At 56.6% G+C, this 20,212-nt stretch overlaps 1 protein-coding gene across 4 annotated transcripts in view; it reads left to right on the plus strand.

The window, feature by feature from the left end:
* Window positions 1–18,750, plus strand: part of LOC105483912 (wolframin ER transmembrane glycoprotein) — a 35,526-nt gene extending 16,776 nt beyond the window's left edge. For all 4 annotated transcript variants that reach the window (XM_071093903.1, XM_011744991.2, XM_011744992.2 and 1 more), the window contains 6 exons: window positions 585–667; window positions 2,470–2,614; window positions 5,032–5,202; window positions 5,716–5,796; window positions 8,712–8,860; window positions 16,138–18,750. In XM_071093903.1, coding sequence (XP_070950004.1) covers window positions 5,118–5,202; window positions 5,716–5,796; window positions 8,712–8,860; window positions 16,138–17,949 — 2,127 coding nt within the window. In that variant the 5' untranslated portion in view covers window positions 585–667; window positions 2,470–2,614; window positions 5,032–5,117 and the 3' untranslated portion in view covers window positions 17,950–18,750. The remainder of the gene's footprint in view (window positions 1–584; window positions 668–2,469; window positions 2,615–5,031; window positions 5,203–5,715; window positions 5,797–8,711; window positions 8,861–16,137) is intronic.
* The last annotated feature ends 1,462 nt before the right edge of the window (window positions 18,751–20,212 follow it).

A 20,212-nucleotide genomic window follows, 5' to 3' on the forward strand; every position in this document is an offset into this window, starting at 1 on the left:
CTATGGTATTAATATTTTTGTTATAACAGCTCGAACAGGCTAAGGCGTTCACTCTTCAGAAGGAAAAGGTAATATCAAGATGTATATACACTGATTATAATCTCCAAAAAAATATGTTTTATGTTGGTACGATCATGGAAAACATGAACTTGATCTGTTGGGGTGCTGGGCTTTGGATGCAGGTTCTTTGTATTCCTTAGGTCATGGGCTGTCAAACTTGAGTCCTTGGATCTTTCTAGAGCCCCAGCTAGAGCAGGCCTAAGCCGAGGGGCATGATGGTGGGACTTGGCTCTGTGCTCCCCTGCTTCCCGTGCCTCCCACCCCAAGAACTTCGAATTGCTGTTGAACCACCCCACCCGCGTAGAGTTTGCTCACCTTGCTCGGGGCTGCTTGTGATCGGAAGGCAAACGGTGACTCTCTGGGCATCTTCCCTCTCTGTGTCTGTGTCTCTCTGTACTCCTGGCCTGGATTTGAAGGTGATGAGCAGCAGCAGATCTGAAGAGCCTCCTGCCGTCCCCTCCGTCCTTCTGACAAGCGACAAAGTTGGCTTTGTGACATGTGTGTTTATTTCTTCTGTGTTAAAGGGCCTACAAAAGGAGACGTGGAAATCCCCTTTGAAGAAATCCTGGAGAGGGCCAAGGCCGGGGACCCCAAGGCACAGACTGAGGTGAGGACTGCAGTGCCGGCGGGGACTTCAGGACGCTGCCCCCAGCACAACGGGCCTGGCCACGAGCTCCACAGCCCACAGAGAAGTGTTGGTGCCTGAGACTGGGGTCAGGAGCCAGCATGATGCACCCTACCCCGCTTGAGCCCCATGTTGGTGGGGTGCCCATGTTCACTGTGCCAGTGTTCCTCCTGGCACCCCTCTGGGGAGCAGCGCTCTTCCCCCTTTTGTCCAGCTCACACCTCATCTTGGGCATCACCTCCTCCAGGATGACCTCCTGGCTTCTTGCAGCTGCCTGCTCTGTGCCACCCCCCAACATACACTGTGTATGCTGCACACTCTTGTCTCCCTGACTGGCCTTTCACCTGGCTTTTAGCTGTGTGCACAGGGCCCTCAGAGCAGTGACCGTTAACTCAGCATCAGCCACGGGCTGGGCTTTGTGCCAGTGCTGGGGACGTGATGTGGCCCTGTCTTCATGGGTGACAGGTTAGTGGAAGAAGTAGACCCAAAAAACCCAAGTAGACAGACAGAAATACAATGATTTTGAATTTTGAATTTTGAATTACGGTAAGGGGAGAAGCCAGCAGCAGGCTGAGACAGGAGGTAGCCGGGGGTCCTGTGTCCTCTGTGGAGGCAAGTTCTTCCCACCTCACTCTCTCCCCTTGCACAGGACTCAAGCAGGTGACCACAGTTATCCTGAGCAGTTTCCCGCCCCCTCTTCTCCCTAAGGAGGAGAAAAGCTTCGATGCAAAACTATAAATGAAGAATTTCTGGCCGGGCGTGGCAGCTCACGCCTGTAATCCCAGCACTTTGGGAGGCCGAGGCGGGTGGATCACCTGAGGTCAGGAGTTCGTGAGCAGCCTGGCCAACATGGTGAAACCGTGTCTCTACCACAAATACAAAAATTAGCCAGACATGGTGGTGCATACCTGTACTCCCAGCTACTCAGGAGGCTGAGACAGGAAAATCACTTGAACCCAGGAGGTGGAGGTTGCAGTGAGCCGAGATTGCACCACTGCACTCCAGCCTGGGCAACACAGTGAGATTCCATCTTAAAAAAAAAAAAAATTATTTCCTGACCTCACAGCCATATTGTATTTAAAAGTTCCTCTGACATCCATTTGCCCAGGCATTTGGAGGCTGGGGGAGCGTAGTGAGCCCTTTTATGGGGTCTCTGTGCCCTGGGCCTCACTTTTTCCATCTGTAGAATGAGAAGATTGAACCATTTTAGCAGGGATTTTTTTTTTTTTTTGCAAAGGGACAGATAGTGAATATTCTGGACTCCGCACAATTTCTCGTGTTGCTCAGCTTTGCTGTGGAGCACATAAAAGCAGCATGGACAACATGCAAATGAGTGGTTATGGTTGTATTTCAAAAAAACTTTGCAGGGGGCCAGTGCCAACCCCTGGCTAGCTGGCCTCTCTCCAGCCCTGGATTTCTGTGGTCCCCTGTTTTGAGAGGTGTAAAGGACCCAGTCATGGTTCTGATTTCCATGCACTGATGGTAAGCCTTGGCAGGCAGGAGCAACTCAAGGAAGAGAGCCTGTACCAGTCGGAGCCCGTGATGACTCCTTCACTGTGTGGATGGGGTGGCCACACCTTCCTCACCTTGTTTTGAGGAGGAGCGAGTGGCCGGAGGCTCAGTAGGGCCTAGCCTAGTGGACATGCCTGGTGTAACCCCATTTCCGCCCCTTCCTTCCTGGCCTGGGTGACAAAGGGAAGTGGGTGAAAGGAGGTGGGCTGGCTGGGAGCATGGGGTGGGAGAGGGTCTGAGAAGCTGGAGGCTGACTGGCATCTGTCTTGCAGGTGGGGAAGCACTACCTGCAGTTGGCCGGCGACACGGATGAAGAACTCAACAGCTGCACTGCTGTGGACTGGCTGGTCCTCGCCGCAAAGCAGGGCCGGCGGGAGGCTGTGAAGCTGCTTCGCCGGTGCTTGGCGGACAGAAAGGGTGGGTCTGCCTGAGGCTTAGAACAGCCTCTGGAGGCTGGGCGCGGTGGCTCAAGCCTGTAATCCCAGCACTTTGGGAGGCTGAGACGGGCGGATCACGAGGTCAGGAGATCAAGACCATCCTGGCTAACGTGGTGAAACCCTGTCTCCACTAAAAAATACAAAAAACTAGCCAGGCGCGGTGGCGGGCACCTGCAGTCCCAGCTACTCGGGAGGCTGAGGCAGGAGAATGGCGTAAACCCGGGAGGCGGAGCTTGCAGTGAGCTGAGAGCCAGCCACTGCACTCCAGCCTGGGCGACAGAGCGAGACTCCATCTCAAAAAAAATAAAAAAAAGAACAGCCTCTGGAGGGTTGAGCAGTTTGTAATGCTGCTTGCTAACTGAACAACTAAAACCTTACCAAACCTAATGCCGGTCATGCTGTTGGGAAATTTCAGTTTCTGTTTTGCTGGTGGCCTTGTCATTTTAGACACTGTTTCTGGACCTAACATGGGATATTTAACAGACCAAGCCATTTTCATTCTGTTTGGCTTGTGTTGGTGTCTCCAAGTGGTAACTATACATCCTGCTTCCCTGCTGGGTTCTGATCCAAACGGAGACATCGATCCTGGGTTCAGCTGAGAGGCAGTTTCCCTGAGGCAAAGCTGGACACTGTGATGTGACCTGCAGTCAGAGCGGCCCATGCCCCTGAGCTGACGTCCATCCGGTCTGGGCGGACCAGCTGAGGGGCTGTGGGCCCACGCAGACCTGGGCAGGTGTGCTCACTTTGGGAGGAGGCAGGCTGACCCCTCAAAGATAGTCTCTTTCAAACAGAGAGGCAGGGGAGGAAAGGGATGCAGCTCAGGCCACGGGTGCTCAGTTAGGACGTTGTCCTGCGCAAGGGAAGTGGCTGTCCCTGGTGCCGTGGGGCAGTGTGCTTCCTGAAGGTTCCATGTCTCAGGGAAAGATGAAAGTGGGTGTCACAAAGGTGTTTTTTGTAATGATACCTTTGTATAAGTATTTTATGCTTATCATAGAAAACTTGGAATATGTAGAACACATAAAGATACAAATTACTCATAACCTGGAAGCCCAGAAGCAGCTCCCATATTTTGGTGTATTGTCTTCTGTTTTTTGTTTATTTTTTGAGGTGGAGTCTCACTCTGTCACCCAGGCTGGAGTGCAGTGGCGTGATCTTGGCTCACTGTAACTTCCATCTCTGTGGTTCAAGCAATTCTCCTGCCTCAGCCTTTTGAGTAGCTGAGATTACCACCCCAGCTAATTTTTTTAGTTTTAGTAGAGACAGGGTTTCATCATGTTGGCCAGGCTGGTTACACACTCCTGACCTCAGGTGATCCACCCGCCTTGGCCTCCCAAAGTGATGGGATTACAGGCGTGAGCCACTGCAGCCAGCTTGTATCATAATATTTTAAGAGTTACATTTACTATACAGAGTCTTTCTTTGAAAACCAAACTGACGGTTTTGAAAAAACTAACAATGGCATTGTTAGCCAGAATTTCTCACCAGTCTGGCCTCCTGATTCCAGAGCAGGTGGAATGATCTGGAGGGGGCTCAGGCGGCCCACACGGCTCATTGGCAGGAGCCAGGGATACCCCAGAGGCTGCTGGAGCAGAGCGTGCAAGGGAGGAGGCTGGTTGGCCCCCTGTGTTTCCCCCAGCTGCACACACCTTCTCATGTGCAGTTGTGCTTTCTGATTTGAAAAGAAATACATGGTCACGTGGAAAATTTGGGAAATGTTCAAAAGGATCTCCATGCGAGTCCTCCTGCCCTCTACTGGGTTGTGTGGGCGTCCCAGGCTGTTGAGGGTAAAGGGAGGAGGGTAGCCGCAGACCAGCAGTAAAACCTGCTCTCCCTCTGCCTGCTGTCCAAGCCTTCCTTAGAAAGGGCTGAGCTGTGTGTGAGACAGAGGAAACTCTGTGCCGTGTGTGAGACAGAGGAAAGCTCTGTGGACACAGGGGTGGCCCTGCCAGTGCGCCCAGGTTTGTGACTGCAGTGAGACCACCGTGGGTTCAACACAGCTCTGCCTCTTTCTGAATGTGTGACCTTGGGTGAGCCAGAACACAGGCCTGTGCCCCGGTGTCTGCACCTCTGAGAGGGGGATAGCAGCACCTTCTGGGAGGGTGAAACGGGAACAGGAGGAACAGGAAGAGGCTGCCTCCTTCCTGCCACCACATAGGGTGCGCTTGGGGCTGTCTGCTGCAAGACCAGCCTGGCCTCCCAGCTGGAGAGTGGACGTGGCAGGGGCATGGTGCGACGTCCTCCTGGGCCAGGTGTCCATCCATCCTTCCCTGGTAACCAGGTCCTGACACCTTGTATGAGTCTCCCTCGACAGCCTTCCAGGCAGAGTTGGCGGAGTCAGAGTGGCACTGAAAGCTCTAGGCAGGGCACACAAGGCCTTGACCACATCCTGTCCCTCAGGCATCACATCCGAGAATGAACGGGAAGTGAGGCAACTCTCCTCCGAGACCGACCTGGAGAGGGCCGTGCGCAAGGCAGCCCTGGTCATGTACTGGAAGCTCAACCCCAAGAAGAAGAAGCAGGTGGCCGTGGCGGAGCTGCTGGAGAATGTCGGCCAGGTCAACGAGCACGGTGCGAGGATTCACCCTGGGCGCCAGCCTTCCCGCAGGGGCCAGGACCTTCCCTCAGGGGCTGGGTCTTCCCACGGGAGCCGGGACCTTCCCTGTGAGGACAGGGGCCTTCCTTGTGGGGACCAGGGGACCAGAACCTTCCTGTAGAGACCATGCCCTAGTGGGGAGGTGTGTGGGTGGCATTTTGCCAGCATCTGCCCTGGCTCCAGTGCTCACTCATTGAACAAACCAGAGGGTATTCTGCCCAGTGCTCTGTGACCACGTCTACCAATGGACGGACCGTGTCCATCACCAAGTGGGAGCACACTACAGGGTGTGGAGTCCACCCTGGCAGCTGGAGGTGCAGAGGTGTGGTGGCCCCTGCACTGCCTGCCCTGGGGCCCTGTGATCCCCAGAACGTAGGACGCCCCTGGAATTGGTGTGCCCTGGGAACAGTGTGTCAGTTTCTGGTGGGCTGCAGGGCACGAGGTGATGGTCAGCCTGTCTGACTCTTAATCCACCCTGTCCCCTGCAGATGGAGGGGTGCAGCCAGGCCCTGTGCCCAAGTCCCTGCAGAAGCAGAGGAGGATGCTGGAGCGCCTGGTCAGCAGCGAGTGTGAGTGCAGCCCTGCCCCGTCTCACCCATGCCTCCTGGCCCGTGTCTGCAGGGTGACCTCTCCTTCCTGTGTGACCCCATCCTGGCCCTGCTAGGATCTCAGGCGGTCCATTTGGGGGTCAGTGTTCTGGATGCTGGGAGTGGACACTGCCCACCTGGAGTGCACACACTGGAGGGAAGGCAGACACAGGACAGAAACCATGATGTGCCAGTCCCTCCTGGACAGGGAAATACCGGGGGTGGGGACCCGCGGGGGAGTCCTGAGTGGGGAAGGATGAGGAGGGCGTTAGGGGAGGGGCTCGGGGCAGAGGGAACAGCATGAGCAAAGGCCCAGGAGACCCAGCAGGGTGTGGAAGGGGCTCTGCCCCAGCATAGGCCCTTTGTAGGTAGGCAGGGAACAGAGCGGGCAGAGCCTAGGCGGGGGGATAGAGCTCTGGGGCACACTGAGCTGGGGGTGCCTTTGGGATGTTTGTGGTCAAAGAATGAGAAGAGACTTCACATCCTCCAGGTGCAGCTGGCCAGCCTCACTGTCTTCCATCCACGTGGGGTAGACTCGGCAGTCTGAGGCACCGGTAGCTCCTGTCCTGAAGAAGATAGACAGGCGGGGGGCTCGGGGGCTCAGTATCAGTGGGGGCCTGGGCCAAGACCCAGGTCTGCCACAGACTCTTCTTGTGACATGGGCAGGTCTCATTTTTCTTTCTGGGTCTCAGTTTCCCTTCTGAACAGCGAGATGATCAGACGAGGGGACTGAAGGACGTCGCCTGTCCTAGGAGCCTCTGTGGCATGTAGGGCAGAGTACAGGTGGGAGCACAGATCCCACCTTCCCGCTGGGCCAGTGAGAAACTGTCCAGAGGGTGTGGTCACAGCCCTTGCCTCTGCGTGGGCGGGCATGGGTGCTGGGGCTGCGGGTTTCCTGCTCCATTTGGGGGAGACAAAGAAACGCCTCACATGGAAATGGGAAGAAATCTGTGACTCGGAAACCCAAGGACCAGAGAGGCTGTGACAGTGTCCTGCCACTGAGGTGGCGTGGTGCCTGCTGTCCTGAAGGGGGAGGCACCTCTGGGCAGGAGCAGCCCAGCCTGGGTCTCCATCCTGGGTGGCACTGCAGGCAGAGGCTAGACCCCACCTCACTTCCCACTCCCACAGGGGTTTGTGGTGAGCCGGGCACACCCGCTGCTGGGCCCAGTCTCTGTTGCTGGGGGTGAGTTAGGAGTCAGCACTGCCAGCCTGGGGGTCCCTCCGCCAGGCCCTCAGGGACAGGACCCCAGCACCCCCATTGTTTCCCCTCCATCAGAACGTTCCCATCAGGCATCACCTGTTTCTCTGCCCGCTTTTCCAACAGAACTCCCAGAAAGAGGCGTCTGTCGTCCCCGTCTCTCGTCCCCCCTCCCGTGCTCTCAGGCCTCTCCCACATTATTCCACCGAAGCGGCTCGTCCAGGCCATCAGTGACCTCCTTGCTCAGCCACTTCTTGTCTTGTCTGACTTGGTCCGTCGGCAGCATGGGCAAAAATGACTGCTCTTCTCCTTAGAGCCTCTGCCCGGCCAGGCCCGGGGCCCTTGCTGCCACCCTGGCCACTCCTTCTTGGGGTCCCTAGACTCATGTTCTGTCTCTCAGGACAGGACATCCTGCCCGAGGTATTCATCCTATGAGGACAGGGCCTTCCTTGTGGGGACCAGGGTCTTCCCGTAGGGACTGTGCCCTGGTAGGGAAATGTGTGGGTGGCCTTGGTGACCACTCTTGTGTGTCAGACGCCATCCTCAACCCGAAAGCCCCCAGCCTGCCCGGGTTGCCTCCTGCCCATGCTCCTTCCACATCTCCTGTACCTGGCTGTCCCATGGTCAGCTCACAGCTCTGGTGTCTACAGTGAGCTGCTGAGGCCTGTGCCATCTGCCACCTGTGTGGGCCCCCCAAGCTGCCTCATCTCTCTTTGCTGCTGCTACATCTGGGTGCTGCCCCGACTCCTCTCCTCCTGCACACACAGCTGATCCATTAGGAGGTCTGTCAGCGCCCACTATCACGGCTGCCATCTTGGATGCAGCCTGTCTCCTCCCTAGGGTTTCTGCAGCACCCTGGCTTGTCTCCCTCTGCCCTGCCCCAGCATGGTCCTTCCTTTCTCATCCTTCCCATGGAGGCCCTCCTGGACACCATTTCACCCACGGTAGCTGGGGTCCCTCAGGGGCCTCATTCCCTCCTTAGGAATCATGTTGGATGGAGGGGTCAGTGGGCGCGTAGCTCTCGGTGGATCACGTTGGGTAGAGGGGTCAGTGGGCACGTAACAGGCTCTTGGTGGAACATGTTGGATGGAGGGGTAAGTCGGCCCATGGCAGGGCGCATGTTGGATGGAGGTGTTAGCAGGCACATAGTAGGTGTGGGCAGATCCTGTTGGATGGAGCGGTTAGCAGGTGCACAGTAGGCCCTGGGTAGATCATGTTGAACGGAGGGGTTGGGGGCGCAGATCGTGTTGGATGGAGCGGTTGGCAGGGTGCTGGCCTACAGGGCGGCTTGTCACCTGTGCTGTGAGAAGCCACACGCTGGCTGGAGGTAGAGGAGGGAGTCAGCATGCACTGGAGATGCAGGTTGTGAGGCTTGGTAGGTGAACTGGGTGAAAGGTGTGGGTAAGTGGCCTCCAGGCATGAGGAGCTAGGCAGAGAGGGACACTTGGGGTGGGGACAGCACACCCAGGGGCCGGGGGCCAGGAGTTGAGGCTGGCACTCGGCAAACCTGCCCTCTTCCTCCTGACCCAGCCTGGTCCTCACCCCTCAGGCCGCCCGGGGAAGGGTTTCCTCCACCTGAACCCACTCAGCTCCTTTCTTAGCTTGGCCCCACGCCACCATCCCCAGCCCACTGCTCTGTGATAGGGCGGCAGTGGGGCTGCAGTGTGGGGCCCCCATGCTGTTTTCTCTCATGCTTCAGCCAAGAACTACATCGCACTGGATGACTTTGTGGAGATCACTAAGAAGTACGCCAAGGGCGTCATCCCCAGCAGCCTGTTCCTGCAGGACGACGAAGATGATGACGAGCTGGCGGGGAAGAGCCCTGAGGACCTGCCGCTGCGCCTGAAGGTGAGTGACCGAGACCCCAGTGAGGCCAGAGCCTGCCTCCCAAGGACTCGCACACCTTAGGCAGGGCACCTTCCAGGAAGCTGCAGGTGAGGAGGTTCTCGTCTATCACAGAGTGTCCCAGAACCGCGCCGCTGGTACCTCGGGACATCATCTGTCCTCATAAGGATGTGTCCTCGGGAGGGAGGCCTTTCTTTCCTGAGCTGTCAGGCTCGGAAACCAGGGGCGGTGCTGGGCAGGAGTGCTGGGATGGCCAGCACGGGGCCTCGGGTCCTTCTGTGCAGAGCGTAGGGGGCGGTGGGGCGGGCTGAGGCCGACTTTCATCTAGACTTCGTCACTTAGCAGATTTCTCCATGTATGTCCAGAGTGGAGGCCAGTGCCTTGAGATGCCTTCCCCCAAAACAAAGTGCCCATGTCCATCAGGCCAGGGAGGACCTGCAGAGGCGCCCACTGCCCCTGGACCTGCAAGGGCTCAGGGAGTGAGGCCAGTGTGGGAGCGTGGTGGGTGGCACTTGTGCAGGGTGACATTGGGCACACCTGGAGGACACGAGCAGCTTGGGCAGCAGGAGGAAAGCGGGGAAGCCCAGCAATGTGGGCCTGACAGCTTGTTTTCTTGGCCATGTGGCCCTATGGCCTCTCACAGAGTTGCCCACGGTTCAGCTTGCATGGTTCAATTAGATGTGTGCCTGTCTCACTCTGCAGAGAGTACCAGGATTTCCAGAAGCTTGGCCTCATGACACAGGATCCCCACTGAGGCCAGCACAAGGGGCCCCAGCAGATGGTTGTCACAGTGCCTGCGGGCAGCATCATGCACACACCCTGGGGTTCTGTCTTCTGAACCGACTGAGAACCTGAAGGAACTGCCATCATTGTGCTCAGATGGGTGCATGAGTCAGGGCCAGGACCAGGAGATGTTGGGCCACCAGCTGTCAGGCAGGCAGTAGGCTGAAAGGTCACCATCCTGGAGCCAGGGAGAGGGTCAGAGTAAGCCCACCCTCGCGGGGGGGAAGAGCAGGAACCCAGGTGCTGCAGGAGCGGCTTCAGCCCAGAGAACAGCAGGCACAACAGCCCTGCTCCGGGGACTCGGAGCCAGATGAGTCTGAGTGTGAGCCCCACCGAGTGCCCAGAGCTGCGAGTCCTCTAGGGTTGCAGGTGGAAGGCTCTGCTCCTCCCACTTGTATGTCCAGGGTATGACACTGACCGGTCTGCCGAAGTTCTGAGACGTGGGCCGGGATGGCCAAGAGCTTGAACCAAGCGAGCACATGGTTTTGACTGACGATCTGCTCAGAGCTGGCCCTAGGCGGGCATATTCAGAGATTGGGTGCCATCATCGCCTTACTAATGGGAGATGAGGAAGCTGGGGTTCTGGCATGGTTTTGGCAAAGACACTCCCGAAATGCCAGTGAGGGTCACAGGTGAAAGGGCAACTTGGAGAAGACCCTTGGGCCAGGCGGCCATGGCCCAGGTGTCCCAGTTTATGCCGTCTGGTGTAAGTACTGTTATAGTAATGCCTCCTCGCATATGCATCCTGTTTGGATGCATTATGTCACCTATTTATGGATGGTGAGTCCAATATTGTGTAGCACCTGAAAGTCCTATTTTTTTCTGTTACTTAATGACAGGGTCTTGTTCTGTTGCCCAGGCTGAAGTGCAGTGGCAGGGTCACAGCTCACTGCAGCCTCAACGTGCCAGACTCTAGTTACCCTCCCACCTCAGCCTCCCAAACAGCTGGATGACAGGCATGGGCCACCACACCCAGCTGATTGTTTGAAACAATTTTGTAGCGATGGGGTCTCACTATTGTTGCCTACGCTGGTCTCAGACTCCTGGGCCAAGTGAGCCTCCCACTTTGACCTCCCAAACTTCTGGGATTCAGGCGTGAGACCCTGTGTCCAGCCAGCCTGAAAGTCCTTTTTAGAAGGGAGAGATTTAAACTATTCTGACAAGAAATAAACAAGGCTCCGATTCGCTTCGGTTTTTGAAGCTGTCAGAGCACTTTGATTCCTTTGCGGCTTGTCTTCTTAGAAGTCTCTTGTGAGGGAGGTAATGAATCGTCACAAGCATCTCCCCAGGCTGAGAGCTGTCCCAGCTTTTAGTAGCCGTTTGCAGAACAGAGAGGTCTTCACCCAAAGTGAAAATGGCAGATGCCTCTTTGTGAGCCAGGCTTACTCCCACAAAGAATGTTCCAGACTCCACACAGTTCTCTTCTGGAGCCTGGAGGTGCAAGCTGTCATCGTAGATAAAATCCTCTGAAAACAAACTTCATCATATCTGAAAATCCGAACATTCTTAACATTACATAATTGGAAAATCCGACACGGGAACATTTTTGCCCACAGGTTTGAGCAGAATCTCGTCTTGGCTCCGTTCCGCAGCCCGCGTTCTTCATGGGTCCGCTCGGCCACCTGTGTGGTGATGCTGCTTCCTGGTTTCTCGTGGCAGCAGAAGGGCTGATCACCGCGGGCCCAGACCGAGAGCTCTGCAGCGTTCTATTCATAGAAGCAGACTCCTCACTCATTTTTAAAATTTCATTCTTTTTCCATCTCAGGAGTTGCATTTGTTTGAACCTTCTCTGCAGAAAAGGAGACTGAACTTTTTAATCCCATGTCAGAGGAGGGTCTTGAGTGGACACTGCAGGGAGCAGAAATTGGGGCTTTAAAAAGAGAATCGTTCCCTGGTCATTGAGTTCAGGTGGATGGCCAGCCCCTCCACACTGTCTGAGCAGAGGCAAGATGCCATCCGACATAATGTTCTAGAATCTTCCTTGTCTTTTAAAGGCCCTCTCAACCAGGTGGCTGTATGTGTTCCTCTAGGCAAAAGAATGTGCATGACTTTGAGTAAGACGGGATTTCAGATTAATTTTTACCAAGGCCACCCCCTTGCTACCATGGCGGTCGTGCGTGAGACAGTGGTGGTGAGCAGTGGCGGGCCAGGCCACCTTTAGTTGTCCTGCTGTTAGCAAGGCCCCCACACAGGGATTAACTGAGCAGCCTGCCGGCTGACGCACATGTTGACTCATTTCTAGCTGTTGATTTTAGCCGGCTGGCCTGGCGTCATACTCCAGGGGCTCGCCCCAGACAAACCCTGGAGTAGGTTGGTTTTCATAAATGCCCTCTGGCTCTCTGGCAAGCATTGGAAATGCCCTCAAACCCTGTAGTGCCTGGTCTTCCCTAGTCACCCCTGGCCATCTCCTGGCAGTGTGAGCACCTCTCTGCTCGTGGAGAAGGTTGTTGACCCCAGAGAGACCTGGGGGAGCTATTGGCTGCTTTAATCATTTATTTGCTTGTTATAAAACAGAGATTAAGTGGACTGTCACAAATATATACGAAGCAGCAGAGATATTACCCCATACGTGTAGACGTGCATGCACACACTCCTGAACACTTCCGTTTCCTCCATGAGCCTGCCCCTCTCCTCAAATCTGTGGAAGACTCAAGTCTGTGTGTGTAGTTGTGCATGCACACACTCCTAAACACTTCCGTTTCCTCTGTGAGCCTGTCCCTGTCATCCGTGGAAGGCTCAGTCTGTGTGTGTAGATGTGCATGCAAACACTCATTTTACTTCCATTTCCTCCATGAGCCTGTCCCTCTCATCTGTGGAAGACTCAGTCTTCCGGTTGCTTCCAGGTGTTCTGGTCCTCCAGAGCTGACAGCCAAGGCTCTTGGCAGGTGAGGGCCACATTCTGGTGTTGTCACCCAGTTGCCATTCACCTGGGATGCCTCCTTGGCCCTCTGGTGGGCCGGGTGGAGAAAGCCTGCCCCAGGGGATTTGTGGGGGCTGGTGCTTCCCCGAGGCCCTGAGCTCATAGGGTGCAGCTGCGACTTCTTGTCTGTCGGTGCTCCAGCCTGGCTGTGTCACGTAGCCCCTCAGTAGACTCTGGACACGCAGCCAGGCTTCCGTACCCCCATGTGGGGCCACCCCCTAGGCGTCCACTTCCTGGTGTTGGTCCAGGCTCCTGGCACTTCTGAAGATGCCCAGACCCTGCTTTGTATGCCACACCATGCTGCATAAGCACTGGCACCATGGCCACTTTCTCCCACATCCCCTCCAGTCCCTCTGCCTGGCTGCCCCGTGTTCTGGCAGGGCTCAGGGCCTCTGAGTTCTGCACAGACCAGGCAGGCATGGGGGCCGGCCCTGGGTGGCAGCACTGCTTCACCCCATCCTGATGCTGCTCCCAGCATGCCTTCCTCAGCCCTCTGCTCCTTTTGGCTGTGGTGAAGGCCAAGAGCTGCTTCTGACCTCAGCGCTGTGTGCAGAGCAGGGAAGCAGGACCCACAGGTGGGGGGAGGGCAGCCTTTGGCCGTGGCTGTATGGGATTGTGTGCCTATTATAAGCACCATGGGGGGCGTGCGCTGGTGTGTATGCATAGGTGCACACGTGTAGGGTAGGTGTGCATATGTGCACGTGTGTAGGGGTGGGTGTGCATGTGTGAGGATGCACGTGTAGGACTGGGTGTGTACATGTGTGTGCACAGTGTAGGGGTGGGTGTGCACCTGTGTGAATGCATGTTGTGTGTAGGGGTGGGTCACATGAGTGTGTGTGAATGTGTGCATGTGTATAGGGGTGGGTTGTGTGAATGCGTGTGTGAATGTGTGCGTATGTAGGGGTGGTTGTGTGTGTGAATGTGCGTGTGTGAATGTGCATTTGTAGGGGTGGGTTGTGTGTGTGTGAATTGTGTAGGGGTGGGTTGTGTGGATGTGTGTGTGTAGGGGTGGGTTGCATGTGTGTGTGAATGTGCATGTGTAGGGGTGGGTTTTGTGTGTGTGTGTGTGCATGCATGTGTAGGAGTGGGTTGTGTGTGTGAGTATGCACGTGTGTGTAGGGGTGGGTTGTATGTGTGTGTGAATGCATGTGTAGGGGTGGGTTTGTGTGTGAATGTGCGTGTGTAGGGGTGAGTTGTGTGTGTGTGTGAATGTGCGTGTAGGGGTGGGTTTGTGTGTGCATGTGTGTGTAGGGGTGGGTTGTGTGTGTGTGAATGTGCATGTGTAGGGGTGGGTTGCATGTGTGTGTGAATATGTGTGTGTAGGGGTGGGTTGTATGTGTGTGTGAATGTGCGTGTGTAGGGGTGGGTTTGTGTGTGAATGTATGCGTGTGTGTAGGGGTGGGTTGTGTGTGTGTGTGAATGTGTGTGTGTAGGGGTGGGTTGTGTGTGAATGTATGTGTGTGTGTAGGGGTGGGTTTGTGTGTGAATGTATGTGTGTGTGTAGGGGTGGGTTGCGTGTGTGTGTGTGAATGTATGTGTGTGTAGGGGTGAGTTGCGTGTGTGTGTATGTATGCGTGTGTGTAGGGGTGGGTTGTGTGTGTGTGAATGTGTGCGTGTGTGTAGGGGTGGGTTTGTGTGTGAATGTATGCGTGTGTGTAGGGGTGGGTTGCGTGTGTGTGTGTGTGAATGTGTGCGTGTGTGTAGGGGTGGGTTGTGTGTGTGTGTGTGAATGCGTGTGTGTAGGGGTGGGTTTGTGTGTGTGTGAGAATGTATGCGTGTGTGTAGGGGTGGGTTGTGTGTGTGTGTGTGAATGTGCGTGTGTAGGGGTGGGTTGTGTGTGTGTGTGTGTATGCATGTGTGTAGGGGTGGGTTGCGTGTGTGTGAATGTGCGTGTGTAGGGGTGGGTTGTGTGTGTGTGTGTGAATGTGTGTGTGTAGGGGTGGGTTGTGTGTGTGTGAATATGTGTGTGTAGGGGTGGGTTGTGTGTGTGTGTGAATGTATGCGTGTGTGTAGGGGGTGGGTTGTGTGTGTGAATGTGCGTGTGTAGGGGTGGGTTGTGTGTGTGTGAATGCGTGTGTGTAGGGGTGGGTTGCGTGTGTGTGTGTGAATGCGTGTGTAGGGGTGGGTTGTGTGTGTGTGTGAATGCGTGTGTGTAGGGGTGGGTTGCGTGTGTGTGAATGTGTGTGTGTAGGGGTGGGTTGCGTGTGTGTGTGTGAATGTGCGTGTGTAGGGGTGGGTTGTGTGTGTGTGTGAATGTGTGTGTGTAGGGGTGGGTTGCGTGTGTGTGTGAATGTGTGTGTGTAGGGGTGGGTTGCGTGTGTGTGTGAATGTGTGTGTGTAGGGGTGGGTTGCGTGTGTGTGTGTGAATGCGTGTGTGTAGGTGTGGGTTGCGTGTGAATGTGTGCGTGTGTGTAGGGGTGGGTTGCGTGTGTTTGTGTGAATGCATGTGTGTAGGGGTGGGTTGCGTGTGTGTGTGTGAATGTATGCGTGTGTGTAGGGGTGGGTTGCGTGTGTGTGTGTGTGAATGTGCGTGTGTAGGGGTGGGTTGCGTGTGTGTGTGTGAATGTGCGTGTGTAGGGGTGGGTTTGTGTGTGTGAATGCGTGTGTGTAGGGGTGGGTTGTGTGTGTGTGTGTGAATGTATGTGTGTGTGTAGGGGTGGGTTGCGTGTGTGTGTGTGAATGTGTGTGTGTGTAGGGGTGGGTTGTGTGTGTGTGTGTGAATGTATGCGTGTGTGTAGGGGTGGGTTGCGTGTGTGTGTGTGTGAATGTATGCGTGTGTGTAGGGGTGGGTTGTGTGTGTGTGTGTGAATGTATGCGTGTGTGTAGGGGTGGGTTGTGTGTGAATGTATGCGTGTGTGTAGGGGTGGGTTGTGTGTGTGTGTGTGAATGTATGCGTGTGTGTAGGGGCGGCAGGTGGCCTGGCAGCTGCTTCTCAGTGTCTTCTGCCACAGGGAGGGCAGCTCATCCGGCCGCCCCGTGCCGTTGAATGGTGTCTTTGCTGGGAGAGTGGTGCTGGTCCCTCTGCCTGTGTCTGCATTGAACTCCCTTTTCCTGACGCTTGCTCTGCCGCCTCTCCCAGGACTGCCTGCGGCTTCCCCTCCTAGAGCCCAACCTCATGAGGATTGCCGTTTCCCTTCATGGAGGCTCAGGGAGGTGACATCCTTGCTGCAGTGCAGAGCTGGGTCACAAAACCAGCTCCCAGACAGGCATCTTAGGGCTCCATCATCTCTTCATGTGGGTGACCCTGAGGGGAGGGAAGTGCGGAGCCCGTGGCTGCTGGAGGTCTTGCAGGGAGAGAAGCACATGCGTCTAGTCACGGTGGCAGAAGGTGGGGAGCCAGGCACGGGACAGAGAAGGGCTCCAGGCCCAGAAGAGGGAGGGCCCACAGGGACCACAAGCGTGGGGAGGGCCATCTGGAAAAGGATGGAGGGAGGACCACTAGGATGGGGCCGGCAACGGGAAAACGCAGGAGTGCATGTTCCTTTTGCCCAGAGGCAGGGTGGTCAGAGGGAGGCATGAGATGGGAGCGGTGGGGGTCCTGTCCTAGCCTGGTTCCCACATACCGTCTTTCCCCTAGGTGGTCAAGTATCCCCTGCACGCCATCATGGAGATCAAGGAGTACCTGATCGACATGGCCTCCAGGGCGGGCATGCACTGGCTGTCCACCATCATCCCCACGCACCACATCAACGCCCTCATCTTCTTCTTCATTATCAGCAACCTCACCATCGACTTCTTCGCCTTCTTCATCCCACTGGTCATCTTCTACCTGTCCTTCATCTCCATGGTGATCTGCACCCTCAAGGTGTTCCAGGACAGCAAGGCCTGGGAGAACTTCCGCACCCTCACTGACCTGCTGCTGCGCTTCGAGCCCAACCTGGACGTGGAGCAGGCCGAGGTCAACTTCGGCTGGAACCACCTGGAGCCCTACGCCCACTTCCTGCTCTCTGTTGTCTTCGTCATCTTCTCCTTTCCCATCGCCAGCAAGGACTGCATCCCCTGCTCGGAGCTGGCTGTCATCGCCGGCTTCTTTACCGTGACCAGCTACCTGAGCCTGAGCACCCACGCAGAGCCCTACACGCGCAGGGCCCTGGCCACCGAGGTCACCGCCGGCCTGCTGTCGCTGCTGCCCTCCATGCCCCTGAATTGGCCCTACCTGAAGGTCCTTGGCCAGACCTTCATCACTGTGCCTGTCGGCCACCTGGTCGTCCTCAACATCAGCGTCCCCTGCCTGCTCTACGTCTACCTGCTCTACCTCTTCTTCCGCATGGCGCAGCTGAGGAATTTCAAGGGCACCTACTGCTACCTGGTGCCCTACCTGGTGTGCTTCATGTGGTGCGAGCTCTCGGTGGTCATCCTGCTGGAGTCCACCGGCCTGGGGCTGCTCCGTGCCTCCATCGGCTACTTCCTCTTCCTCTTTGCCCTCCCCATCCTGGTGGCCGGCCTGGCCCTGGTGGGCGTGCTGCAGTTCGCCCGGTGGTTCATGTCTCTGGAGCTCACCAAGATCGCAGTCACCATGGCGGTCTGCAGCGTGCCCCTGCTGCTGCGCTGGTGGACCAAGGCCAGCTTCTCCGTGGTGGGGGTGGTGAAGTCCCTGACGCGGAGCTCCATGGTCAAGCTCATCCTGGTGTGGCTCACGGCCATCGTGCTGTTCTGCTGGTTCTATGTGTACCGCTCAGAGGGCATGAAGGTCTACAACTCCACACTGACCTGGCAGCAGTACGGGGCACTGTGTGGGCCACGCGCCTGGAAGGAGACCAACATGGCACGCACCCAGATCCTCTGCAGCCACCTGGAGGGCCACAGGGTCACGTGGACCGGCCGCTTCAAGTACGTCCGCGTGACCGACATCGACAACAGCGCCGAGTCGGCCATCAACATGCTCCCGTTCTTCATCGGCGACTGGATGCGCTGCCTCTACGGCGAGACCTACCCTGCCTGCAGCCCTGGCAACACCTCCACGGCCGAGGAGGAGCTCTGTCGCCTTAAGCTGCTGGCCAAGCACCCCTGCCACATCAAGAAGTTCGACCGCTACAAGTTCGAGATCACCGTGGGCATGCCATTCAGCAGCGGCGCCGACAGCTCGCGCGGCCGCGAGGAGGATGACGTCACCAAGGACATCGTGCTGCGGGCCAGCAGCGAGTTCAAGAGCGTGCTGCTCAGCCTGCGCCAGGGCAGCGTCATCGAGTTCAGCACCATCCTGGAGGGCCGCCTGGGCAGCAAGTGGCCTGTCTTCGAGCTCAAGGCCATCAGCTGCCTCAACTGCATGGCCCAGCTCTCGCCCGCCAGGCGGCACGTGAAGATCGAGCATGACTGGCGCAGCACCGTGCATGGCGCCGTGAAGTTCGCCTTCGACTTCTTCTTCTTCCCGTTCCTGTCGGCGGCCTGAGGATGGTCCGCCACGAGGAGCTTCCAGTGCATGCTGCCGTGAGGCCCTTCCCCAGTGTGGCCCCAGCCCGACAGGCGTGCACCAGTGCCATGTGTGCCCACGTGTGCAGACCTTGACTGCAGAGACCTCGCGTCCATGTGTAGACTGCGTGGACCCCGACAAAGGGGTGGCCGCTGTGTAGCTCTGTCCACTGTGAATGCCCAGTGTGTTGGGAATTGCATGCCATCTCCACCCCGAGCCCGACCTTTCTGAGTGACGTGGGTGTGCCAGGCTAGACTAGGAGGTTCCTGTGTCTCGAAAAACACTTTACACATGAGATTCCCTCTCCTCACCCACCTTCAAGCGCCCTGTTGCCTCTTATTTACTTTTGTGTTGGATTTGTTGTTTAAAGAACCAAATAAGCATCTGTGTAAACTCCACAATAGTGTTTCTTATTTCTTTGGTCACTGCTAACCCTAAGCAGCCGTTCCCCTTTCCTGGGGGATGTGCGCAGCAGCTGGCGCCTATCATGTGCTCAAGGCCCAGCCCCAGCAGAGGCTGGGAGAGGCGGCGCACTGGCAGTGTGTCACACTGAGCACAGCACCACAGGCTGCCTCATGACCCTCCTGTCCAGCAGGTAGTGGGTGAGTTTGTGAGGGTCTTGCCTGAATCCATCGGGACTTGGGAAACAGAGAACCCTGTGGTGGGGGGCGGGGGGAGGGGTCCTGTCAGTGCTCGGAAGAGCCTGACCATGTTCAGTGCTGTAGAGCAGAAAGCCGGGGTCCTGAGTGGCTGAAATAAAAACCTCTGGTGGAACGTGCAGTGCTTTCCTTCCTTCCTTACTGAAAAGAAGTATTTCTTGTACATGCATGAGAATCAGCAGAGCCCGCACTCCTGTCGAATGAAATGCAAGCGCGGTCTGAGTTACAGAAGAGCAAGGTTGACGTTTCACAGTTGACAGCTTCCTGCCAAAGCCAGACCCTGGCTTCACCTCCAGCTGGGGCACCTGCTGTAACTGTGGGGTGGCCTGGGCGTGGGCTGCCTGTGCAGAGACACCTGTGCTGAAGGTGACCATGGAGTGTCAGCCCAGCCATCCTCTCAGATCTTACTGAGCGGAAAGTGCATAGTCACTTTCCGAATTATCCTCGAATTCCAGTTACCCATGAAGCGGAGCCTATAGGGTGATTCACGGTGCGGGGGCTGCCGCCCATGCCGGAGTATGTTGTGAAACCGCCTCCTGTGTTCCCTCATCTGCAGTGATGACCCCATGGAATTATAAGCAGAACGTAGTCATTCGGGGGTGCCCGAGCAGCTGGAGGTCCCTCAGCAAGCCTCACCCCTCTTGGGCTGCCTGTCTGTCCCAGCCCCTTGGGTCTTTGGTGTCTTCCCTGAGGTTGAGGATGTGGCCTATACCTGCTCCTGTCCCCCGTAGGCTGGGCTGCTCTCTGCTGGGCAGCAGGCCTCGCCTCTTTGCTGTGGATGGGGAATGTCGAGTGGTCACACGCTCTGGCTTGGCCACCTGGTGTTGCCGTGCAGGATGTCGTTGCTCCATTTTCCTCGGACGGCACTGGGTGGTGGCAGCTACACCCCCGCACTGTCCTCCCATCCTGGCTTGTCCTGCCTGGGGGTGCTGCGTGAAACCACACGAGAGGCAGGAGGTGTCATCCCTCCGAGCCACGGGCTCGCCCCTGGGTTTCTTTCCCAGGCAGTGAGATGAGGTTGGAGTTCAGTCCCACTTCCTCTCCCCATCCTGCGGATTTGTGAGGCCATGGAGGACCCTCGCCCTGTGACTCTGCCCCCAGGATCCCCACTGACTGTGCAGAGGAGGGAAGCCGCATGATGCGTTCCGAGTGGACAAAGATGACAGCACAGCATCTCCTCACAACACCTGGATGAGGAAGATGCTCTAACATCCCCCATCTACAGAAGAGGACACCGAGGTTCAGAGTGGAGGCCATAGCACAGTAGCACATGGCACATAGCATAGCAGGAAGGACAGATCCCCCCCCGTCCCCTTCCCCTGGGCCACCACGCTGCCACTCAGCACCCCTGATTAGTTTCTAACCAACCAGCAGAGGCACAGCTTGGAGGAGGAGTGGTGCTGTCTTTTGGGCAGAGTCCAGATTGGGCATGGTCCGGAGTTTCACTCATTCTGCCACAAAGCCCTATGCCACCAGGCACCATTTAGCACCTGTCCCCAGGCCTCAGTGTCCCGATCTGTAAAATGGAAAGTTCTGGGCTAGGTCAGTGGTTTTCAAAACTTAGCAACACCATTTTTGTTTGT

Source organism: Macaca nemestrina, chromosome 3, assembly GCF_043159975.1.
Source record: "Macaca nemestrina isolate mMacNem1 chromosome 3, mMacNem.hap1, whole genome shotgun sequence".
In the NCBI taxonomy this organism is placed as follows: Eukaryota; Metazoa; Chordata; class Mammalia; order Primates; family Cercopithecidae; genus Macaca; species Macaca nemestrina.